Genomic DNA, 11,175 nt, shown 5'->3' on the forward strand with positions numbered 1-11,175 from the left:
TGTATTTGAAATAGTCTTTAAGGACATAGCAGAATTTCTTATTTTTACACCCCCCATTTTGAAAACACAAACTTTAGAAAACCGAGTATATGTGATTTATTATTATGCTTGTTGACGTACCTATACAAGGATAATTTTTTTCTGTGAAATGTGTTGTGATTTTTAAATATTGTCATTTTAGGGTGCATATAAAATATTAAAAACTTATTTTTATTCTAGAGAGAGGTTTAAAATTACAAATGTGATATTTTTTTTTCGATTATTTTGTACAGTATTTACCAGGAAGAGTAAATACCATAAGAACGTTACTTCATAGAACACCATGATTGCAGTGATGCCAAATGTATGTATGTTTTGTGTAGAACAAATTGTAATTTTCAGAACTACTATTTTCATGTATACACAACTATCATTTTATTTTATTAAAATTTTGGAAAGGTACCAAAAATTACAATTTCAAGCCTTTAAGGTTCAGTTGTACATTAAAGATAACAGCCAGAGCTAAAACTTCAGGCCCAGCTTCTTAGCTCATACCATCTCCACATCTTTATCTTTCAAATACCAATTGTCACCACTGTAAGTCTGCATCATTATTTGTCCCTCATCAGTACAGATCAGGGTTTGGCTGGCTGAAGAGAAAGCTCCTTCACAGGTCAGCATAGAATGAACTATAGCCAGCATAGGAGAGCATAAGGAGTAGGTTTATAAAGTAGGAGGGAGTGGCTGCAGCTGAGATTAACAACTACATGACAATCACAGAAGGATAGAAAGGAACCTTAATTCCTTAAGGCCCCGTCACACTAAGCAACATCGCTAGCAACATCGCTGCTAACAAACAACTTTTGTGACGTAGCAGCGATGTTGCTAGTGATGTCGCTGTGTGTGACATCCAGCAACAACCTGGCCCCTGCTGTGAGGTCGTTGGTTGTTGCTGAATGTCCTGGGCCATTTTTTAGTTGTTGCTGTCCCGCTGTGGAGCACAGATCGCTGTGTGTGACAGCGAGACAGCAACAACTAAATGTGCAGGCAGCAGGAGCCGGCTTCTGCGGATACTGGTAACCACAGTAAACATCGGGTAACCAAGAAGCCCTGTCCTTGGTTACCCGATATTTACCTTTGTTACCAGCCTCCGCCGCTCTCACTGTCAGTGCCGGCTCCTGCTCTGTGCACATGTAGCTGCAGGACACATCGGGTTAATTAACCCGATGTGTGCTGTAGCTAGGAGAGCAGGGAGCCAGCGCTAAGCATTGTGCGCTGCTCCCTGCTCTGTGCACATTTAGCTGCAGCACACATCGGGTAATTAACCTGATGTGTGCTGTAACTAGGAGAGCAGGGAGCCAGCGCTCAGTGTGCGCTGCTCCCTGCTCTCTGCACATGTAGCTGCGTGCGCTGGTAACCAAGGTAAATATCGGGTTGGTTACCCGATATTTACCTTAGTTACCAAGCGCAGCATCTTCCACGTGGCGCTGGGGGCTGGTCACTGGTTGCTGGTGAGCTCACCAGCAACCCGTGTAGCGACGCTCCAGCGATCCCTGCCAGGTCAGGTTGCTGGTGGGATCGCTGGAGCGTCGCAGTGTGACATCTCACCAGCAACCTCCTAGCAACTTACCAGCGATCCCTATCGTTGTTGGGATCGCTGGTAAGTTGCTTAGTGTGACTGGACCTTTAAGCTCCAAATGGAATTAAATAAGATCCTACTCAGTTTTAACGAGAATCGGGGACTAAAGAGGATCTGCAATCAACTAAAGGCATCCCATATCCACCTGAGGTCCATGACATAGTCTTGACATCAGGTCCTATTGATTAGCACGCACTTTTTCATTTTTCTATAATTAAATTTGTTTCTATGTTTATTATAGGAATATTTCTTCACCATATAACAATTTATTGTATTCTTCCTTGATTGATAACTTTTACCTTTTTTAAAGACTTTTCTATAATTCTCATTTATCATATATCCAAAATATAAGGAAATAAGTTGTTCAGTTCTGGCAGCCACAACACTTGTGGCCCCCATACAGGTCAGATTAGCGTTGGCTAAACTCGCCAGTAATGACAGGTTTGACCGACAGTCTAGTGTGTATGGGGGCACTGGCCACTTGATGGTTGGAAGAGATGTCAATCACATTGTACTCCCTGTGATAAGCTGGTGGTCAATATGCCAGTCAGCAGTTTTTTCATAGAGAACACAGGAGGGCTTGGTCAAATGAGCGCTCGCTCCTATATGTGGGAGTGTCGGATGAGATGACGGACAGCCAAACCACTGGCCGAAGCATTGTTCAACCGACAGCCATCAAATATGTATGACCAACCTTAGACCCCAATCACCAGAAAAGTGTTCCAGGTCGCTATTCTGCCTTACATTGAGTAAAAGTTTGAATGAAGCAGGGCTCAAACATTTGCCCCAAACTCTTTAATATTGATGGAAATGGCCAAGCACAGTGCATAGGGAGAGCCACCGTACAGTGAAGAGGAAAGCTCAAGTTAAAAAATTTAATTTATAGCCCAAACATGTATTTGGGATTCAAAATAATTTATTTATTTGTCTATATTTCCTACATTATTATTTTGCAGATGTATAGTATGGTTATGAATACCTCCTTCGTTGAAGATTTTCACCTACTAGCATTCTCAGAATATCAGAATATCTCTTATGTCCTTATCCTTAGTATTTTATTGATGTATCTGCTATGTATGCTTGGAAATTTGATTATTATAGCTGTTGTATGGGTGGCACCAAATCTACACACTCCTATGTACTTTTTCTTGTGTAACCTGTCTACCTTGGACATGGCCTATGTATCTGCTATTTTGCCAAAGTTCCTTGACTTTCAGATCACTAAGAAGACTAGGATTTCCTTCCCAGGCTGTTTCACCCAACTATTCATGTCCGTGGCATGTGTTGATACAGAATTTTTATTGTTGTCGTCTATGGCCTATGATCGGTATGTGGCCATTTGTGTTCCTTTAAAATATTCCATCATTATGAATAAGAAAGCATGTCTTGTACTTTCCCTTACTCCATGGACAATCGGTGCCTTGAACTCATTGCTATATGTCTTCTTGATATCTCATCTATGCTTTTGTGATTCCAAAGATATCACCCACTTTTTCTGTGATATGAAAGCTCTTCTAAGAATCGCCTGCAGTGACATCAGACATGTGAACCTTGTGATATTATCTGAGGGATATACATTAGGTTTCATAGCATTTGGCATGATTTTGATTTCTTATGTTTTTATTATATCGGCTATCCTGAAGATCAAGACATCGGCTAAAAGACTGAAGATCTTCTCCAGTTGTTCTTCTCATCTAACAGTTGTTGTGCTCTTTTGTGGTTCTTCTCTAAGTGTCTACATGAATCCTGACTCTAAAAGCTCCACAGAATTAGACCTGATGCTCTCCTTGTTGTATGTGGCGGTGGTACCAGCCCTAAATCCTCTAGTCTATAGTCTGAGGAACAAAGAAGTCTTAGATGTTTTACAACTACGTAGGGTAATTTCTGGGCATTTCTTAAAAAGTAGCAAAATTAACTTTGGTCACAAAACATAATACTATTTTTTTTTTCATCTTATCTGTCTTAAATTACAAATTGTTAAAGAGTCACAAAACCGTATTGAAATTAGGAGTTCTTATGACAGAATGGGTAATTATTTAATATAGTGGTGTCATGATAAATAGCTCATTGCTTCCAAAGATGAGGACAATTCCAAAAATAGGATGAATATAGGTATGACAATGTATCCTGTATTATTAGTAAAATGTACCTATTAGAGATGAAGAAATCTTTTGAAATTCAAAAATTTGTAAACTTTTTCCCAAACTTTTCATTTACAGTGAAACAATTTTTTGCGAATCACCAGTACTGCAATTGCCTTGAAAAATATCTGAGGTCTCCTAAGGGGTACTTTGAACACTACGACATCGCTAGCCGATGGTAGTGATGCCGAGTGCGATAGTCCCCGCCCCCATTGCAGCTGCGATATCTTGTGATAGCTGCCGTAGCGAACATTATCGCTACGGCAGCTTCACATGCACTTACCTGCCCTGCGACGTCGCTCTGGCCGGCGAACCTCCTCCTTCCTAAGGGGGCGGGTTGTGCGGCGTCACAGCAACGTTACACGGCAGGCGGCCAATAGAAGCAGAGGGGCGAAGATAAGCGGGACGTAAACATCCCGCCCACCTCCTTCCTTCCTCATTGCAGCCGGGACGCAGGTAAAGAGATGTTCCTCACTCCTGCGGCTTCACACACAGCGATGTGTGCTGCCGCAGGAACGAGGAAAAACATCGTAACATCGGTCCTTCCGAAATTATGGAAATGACCGAAGCTACACCGATGATACGATTTCGACGCTTTTGCGCTCGTTAATTGTATCAAAAACGATTTACACACTCTGATGTCGACAGCGACGCCGGATGTGCGTCACTTTCGATTTGACCCCACCGACAACGCACCTGTGATGTCGTAGTGTGCAAAGTACCCGTAACACTATATCTAATCTTCTCCTTCAGGCTGATTATTGCATACAAAGCCTTACTAATGCCAAAGTTACCTCTCTCTCTGTATATATATATATATATATATATATATATATATATATATATATATATATATGTATGTATAAAAACAGTGGCTTGCGAAAGTATTCGGCCCCCTTGAATTTTTCAACCTTTTCCCACATTTCAGGCTTCAAACATAAAGATATTGATGTTCTGGTGAAGAATCAACAACAAGTCGGACACAATTGTGAAGGGGAATGAAATTTATTGATTATTTTAAACTTTTTAAAAAAATAAATAACTGCCCGCTTAAAATCCAATAACCTCATTGATAGCAGCCTAGAACGTGAGGGCGTGTATTTCTGTGTGTGATGCTCACTTGGTACTGACTAAATTGAGAAGTTCTAAAAATGTTGTTACCATATTTTCATCATTTGCATATCAGTAACATATCTCTGTTATTTTTATAAATATGTAACTTTATTTTCTTGATGTTGTAATTTCAACGTTGAAGAGTGTATTTCACCTAAGAGAATTAGCTGCACGAAGAATATATTTTACTCAATTTGTGGTCGGGGTTCAAAAGACACGGCGATTTCTGCTATATACAGCAATACTATGTCAATCGATTGGCAGGTTGAAGTCTCCTAATAAATACTGTGAAAAATTAATAAAATATACTTTTGAAGTATTGCCGCATTCAGAAGAATCCGGTATGTCAAAATATAAAGAGAATTAATTTGATCAGTAACCTCCAAGAACAAAAAAAAATTAAAAAACTTCAAAATTAAATTTTTCCTTTTGTCACTGCAATACCATACAAAATGCTGTAACAAGCGATCAAAAGATCATATCTTTCCCAAAATGATATCAATAAAATAAGCCCACACACAGCGTCATGTGTATAAGGACAGGCTCAGGGTTAGCGTTCTCATTTACCATCTGAGACCATGTGTCGCGGGCGGGGAGGAGGGTGTCGGCACACCACGCTCACCCCTTCTGCTCGGGTCCGGCGGCTGCTGCTCAGTGGTGGCTCGAGCTGTGGGCCGGATCCCGGGGGTTCTCGAGCGGCACTCCTCGCCCGTGAGTGAAAAGGGGATTTTGGTTGGGGAGATTGTTTATTGTCCGTGACGCCACCCACGGTTGTGGTGATTGAGTGTACACCACCGCTGCTCTATATGGGGATCCCGGGGATGGTGAGGCGGAGCAGCCAGTTGTTGTGTTGTCCCTCCGTGGGTAGGGGTTGGTGATCCCGGGGCCCAGTGGGGTGCAGGGGGCGCAGGGGCAGCGCTGTGCCTTGCGGCACTGAGGTACTCACTCAGCCAGTAAACACGACACAGTTCTCGGTAAACAAACGGCTGGTTGGACGGGTCCCTCGAATGGTTCACGGTGCTGCGGTTCCCTGCAGTTAGCGGTGACGGTCTTTTCCCTGCACCTTTGAAATGTCTGTTTTGTAGCGATGGCTTCCCACCGGTTACCCGCTCCCCGACTACAATCTGAGCCGGAGGAGCTCCACGCTTTGCCCGCAGGCGCCGGCCCTGGGAAACTGGTGCCTTGGCGGTGGCGGTGTTTCCCCGTTGTGGTTGGACCTTTGCCGTCAATCAGGACTTGCTTGTTGGGGGATCTACGTCCCCTTCACTAACGGATTTGGCAATTTACAGCGACTCCAAGCCTTGCCGGGATCCGAAAAGCCCCTGCCTTGGTGCTGACTGCCCTTTGTATACTGCTCCAGACCCCCGGGTACACACAGCCTCCGTGGTCCTTCCAGCAACCTCCAGACAGTCCCACTGCAGACCTTCACCACCGTCTGCTGACCTTGCTGACTCCGTCTGGGCACACAGCCACAGACCAACTTCAGGCTTTCTGTCACTTTCACTGTTGTTTCACTTCACTCTCGCTCCCTCCTGAGCTACACTCTGTTCACACAAGCTCGTCTTTCTGCTCACAAGCCCTGCCTGGGCTAAACTGCCTGGTACTTCCTGCCTCCAGAGCTGTGAACTCCTTGGTGGGTGGACACCAACCGCCTGGCTCCACCCCCTGGTGTGAATCATCAGCCTCTGGAGGAAGGCAACAAGGATTTGTAGGTTAGCTGGTGTACCTGCAGGGAATGTGGGGTGTGTGTGTGTTGTTACCTGTGTCCCCTGGCTTGCCCAGGGCGACACATTCCCCCTTAGCAAAATGCAGACCGTCCTCGGGCTGCCCGTCCAACACCGGTTTTATTTTCCTTTTTGTTTTCTGTAAATGTAAAAAGGGTATAACATGATAAACGGTAAATTATGTACATTTTTAATAATAACTCTTCCCAAGACGGGAGGCACATTTCTTTTAACGTTGCAAACGGTTTACGGTTACGGTTTCCGCTCTCTCCCACCCAAGCAACCTGGCCCTGATGCTGCCCCTAAAGCCCAGGCAGCACCCCTTGACCCACAGTCCAGCGCAAGTTACCCGAGCGGGATCTGTCCTTCCCCTCCAGAGGGTAGCCACCGGTTCCTTTGGTGGCTGGGCCCCAGCCTGCTCTGCTGAGGGCCCTCCCTCCAACCTGCCTCTCCGGAGGCGGCATGGCGGAAAACGGTAACGGTAAACAACATATTTACAAGCCACTTAACGTTTGTGGTTGCCCTGCAAGTTCACGGGCTTGTCCATGGATAGTCCTCCATGCAAAACTTTTTTAACGGTCCCCACGGGGACAACGGTGCCGGCTCCAGCCGGTTGCAATCACAAAGCAAATCAGGTTACTTTCACGGTATCATCATTTTTCATCATCTTTCAAAACTTTTTAAACAACAAACTTGTAAACATGCTGACTGGTGGTCCCAACGGGGACTGGACAACGGTGCTCCGCTGCCCTACTCCAGGCCTTCAGCTTCATCCGAGGGAGGGGGTGCAGGACTCACTCTGCTCTCCTGTCTGCCCCTCAGCTTCACATCCAGGGCAAACCACCCCCTCTCTCCGCAGTGTCGGGTGTACCGAACAAGGTCTCCCGGCATTAGGTTGCGGCCGGGATGCTCCTCAGGCAGGTGGGCATTCACATCCCGCCGGGCTACAAACACTTCGGCCTCCAGGCCCGGCTCGGAGATGAACCCGTAGCCCCGGCGGACATCAAACCGCCTCACCTGCCCCTCGTACAACGGGCCCCGGACACGGAACGTGGCCTGGCGGAGATTTTCTTTTTCTCGGATAGCTCGGGCCACCAGCTCGGCCTTCTTCCGCTCCCTCTCGGCGATCTCCAGGCCCAGCGGTACCGGCTCCCTATCCCAATACAGCGCACGGGTCGGGCCCCGCGGGACATCCTGGATGTTGCCCACTGTCAGGAATCTGGGCGGCATGTCCCGCGGTGTCTTGGCCTTGGGCGCTGCCTTGCAGCAACAACCCGGCGCTACCTCAGCCGAGGTGTGGGGGATGGGCATAGGGGCTTTCCGCTGCTGGGCCTTCGGCTCGGAGCGGGTCATCAGCTCCGGCTCGGGGGACTTCTCGGGGGATGCCTCCGGTGCGGACTTCGGGGCCTTCCATGGCAACACCTCCGGTCGACTACGGGCTCCGGCTACAGGTCGGCCCGCCTGGGCGGGGACGCTGGGTACTGCTACCGGTTGCGGTGGTAGCAGGCCTAGTGGCGGGGTAACGGCCTCCGGGACGGGTGGCGAGGGAGGCAGCGAAGGGAGAGGGCTTGGACCGGGCCCCGCAGCCGCGATGACCGGCCCTTCCAGGGCATCGGGACGTGGGTCACTCACCCTCCCTTTCTCCGCTTCCTCCTCGCGTCTCCGCACGGTGGCTACAACATCCGCCATGTCGGCCTCCCACTCCTCCATGAGGAGCTGCATCTTCACCTGCAGCCGTTGGTAGAGCTGCGCGGTCCGGATCTCCACCCACGCCGCGGTTCCAGGCGCGGGGGCTACGGTGTCGCGGGACGGCATCCACATGATGGCTTTCTCTTCCAGGAACGGTATGTTTGCAGAGTCCTGGCGTCCCTGCTTTTATAGCCGCAGCTACATGCGTCCAGCCGCCATCGCGTCCCCCTTAGCTCTTTCCGGCCCCTCCTCTCTCGGGGCGGGGTTTTGGCCTTCGCACCTCTACTGCTCGAGAAGACGCTCGAGCGGGAACTTTTCGCGCCAAAGATGGCGGCTTCTGAAATTTTTCTGCCGGATACCTCCGGCGGTAACAAGGCGCACCTCTACCAGACGGCAGAGCGGTAAGATCCTGTTCGTGACGCCAAGTTGTCGCAGGCGGGGAGGAAGGTGTCAGCACACCACGCTCACCCCTTCTGCTCGGGTCCGGCGGCTGCTGCTCAGTGGTGGCTCGAGCTGTGGGCCGGATCCCGGGGGTTCTCGAGCGGCACTCCTCGCCCGTGAGTGAAAAGGGGATTTTGGTTGGGGAGATTGTTTATTGTCCGTGACACCACCCACGGTTGTGGTGATTGAGTGTACACCACCGCTGCTCTATATGGGGATCCCGGGGATGGTGAGGCGGAGCAGCCAGTTGTTGTGTTGTCCCTCCGTGGGTAGGGGTTGGTGATCCCGGGGCCCAGTGGGGTGCAGGGGGCGCAGGGGCAGCGCTGTGCCTTGCGGCACTGAGGTACTCGCTCAGCCAGTAAACACGACACAGTTCTCAGTAAACAAACGGCTGGTTGGACGGGTCCCTCGGACGGTTCACGGTGCTGCGGTTCCCTGCAGTTAGCGGTGACGGTCTCTTCCCTGCACCTTTGAAATGTCTGTTTTGTAGCGATGGCTTCCCACCGGTTACCCGCTCCCCGACTACAATCTGAGCAGGAGGAGCTCCACGCTTTGCCCGCAGGCGCCGGCCCTGGGAAACTGGTGCCTTGGCGGTGGCGGTGTTTCCCCGTTGTGGTTGGACCTTTGCCGTCAATCAGGACTTGCTTGTTGGGGGATCTACGTCCCCTTCACTAACGGATTTGGCAATTTACAGCGACTCCAAGCCTTGCCGGGATCCGAAAAGCCCCTGCCTTGGTGCTGACTGCCCTTTGTATACTGCTCCAGACCCCCGGGTACACACAGCCTCCGTGGTCCTTCCAGCAACCTCCAGACAGTCCCACTGCAGACCTTCACCACCGTCTGCTGACCTTGCTGACTCCGTCTGGGCACACAGCCACAGACCAACTTCAGGCTTTCTGTCACTTTCACTGTTGTTTCACTTCACTCTCGCTCCCTCCTGAGCTACACTCTGTTCACACAAGCTCGTCTTTCTGCTCACAAGCCCTGCCTGGGCTAAACTGCCTGGTACTTCCTGCCTCCAGAGCTGTGAACTCCTTGGTGGGCGGACACCAACCGCCTGGCTCCACCCCCTGGTGTGAATCATCAGCCTCTGGAGGAAGGCAACAAGGATTTGTAGGTTAGCTGGTGTACCTGCAGGGAATTTGGGGTGTGTGTGTTGTTACCTGTGTCCCCTGGCTTGCCCAGGGCGACACACATGCACATTTAAATGTTCCTTATTTCCTTTGGGCATTTTAGGATTAATTCCTTCCCTGGTGCAGCAGCAGACTTGCTCAGCTGTCTTCAGTTGAATACTTCTGGGCTGTATTAATTCCCTCTGCTTCCTGGAGAGGGTGCTGGTTATTCTATTCAGTTAGGAGCTAACCAGGGAGCAGAGAGGATAGTTGTTTCTACTACCTCCTTTTCGTTGTACCCTTACTCGTACACCTTTGATTATCCCCTACTGCAGGTTTTAGGTGTGTATGAGTTTTGTTTTACCCCCGTTAGTCATTCCTTGTTGGTGGGTTCATGGGATCTCCGTCCCGGTCTGTTCCCTGGGTGGTGGGTACATAGTCATCAGGGCCAGGACATGAGACAGGGTCACGTTGGAGGCGCGACCCTGACTACCATTAAGTCTACCATGGGATAAGGGACAGCACAAGGACTCCAGTCTTATGGTTAGCCGAGGAGCCCCAGTAACATCCATACCGCCCCGTTACAGACAGCTACATTGACCAAAAATGAAAATGTTACAGGTCTCGGAATATGTCGACAGAACCTCATGAAATTTTTTTTAAAACAGCTTCTGAAGTTTTTATTGATATCATTTTGGGGGTATATATGATGATTTGATCTCCTCTTATTGAATATTTTTGTGTTTTTGTGGCAGCCATAAAACTGCTATTCTGGAACTTTGTGGTTTTTATTTCCTCATTTTCAGTATGTCATATGTCGTTAAACATGGGGTGCCACAGTCCAAATAACAGTCCATGTGGTGCCCATGAGGCTTCAGGCGCCAAATGGCACTGCACCTCCATTAGGGTGTAGTACTTATCCTGCGTCCAGGGAAGGTCGGTATCGGTTTACACTCACACATACATACAGTAACAATGGGTTTGCCTTCCCATTGGGGACCTGGTCGGGTCACAGTAGGGGGTCACTACAGCGATGGGTTTACAGGACGCCACCTCACCAGGGGCTCCCCGATCCACTGGAACTGGGGACTCAGGCTCAGGGAGAAGAAACCACCATGGGGACTCAGGAGCACACAGTGAGAAGAGCAGGTTGACCTACTGAGAGTGGTGAACGAGCCGGTGGCAGCGGCTGGGGGCAACAGCTTGGAACACACAACACAAAACAACTCCAACAAACAGGAGGAAAGAACAGCTTCAGACACAGAGCAGAGCAGATGTGCCGCGAGCAGCTCTGTGGGCCAGGGTGTTCAACATGGTTGCTGGGGAGAAGCAGGCAG

General features: G+C 49.0%; 1 protein-coding gene across 1 annotated transcript; it reads left to right on the forward strand.

The window, feature by feature from the left end:
* The first annotated feature begins 2,589 nt into the window (after positions 1 to 2,589).
* Positions 2,590 to 3,552, forward strand: LOC142302734 (olfactory receptor 2G3-like). Its single transcript, XM_075343850.1, has one exon. It carries the CDS (start codon positions 2,590 to 2,592, stop codon positions 3,550 to 3,552), a length of 963 nt encoding a protein of 320 aa, XP_075199965.1.
* The last annotated feature ends 7,623 nt before the right edge of the window (positions 3,553 to 11,175 follow it).

The sequence above is a fragment of the Anomaloglossus baeobatrachus genome, chromosome 4 (genome assembly GCF_048569485.1).
Source record: "Anomaloglossus baeobatrachus isolate aAnoBae1 chromosome 4, aAnoBae1.hap1, whole genome shotgun sequence".
Lineage (NCBI taxonomy): Eukaryota > Metazoa > Chordata > Amphibia > Anura > Aromobatidae > Anomaloglossus > Anomaloglossus baeobatrachus.

Coding starts and splice junctions, on each gene's coding strand:
- LOC142302734 (XM_075343850.1), top strand. CDS start 2,590: ATGAATACCTCCTTCGTTGAAGATTTTCACCTACTAGCATTCTCAGAA.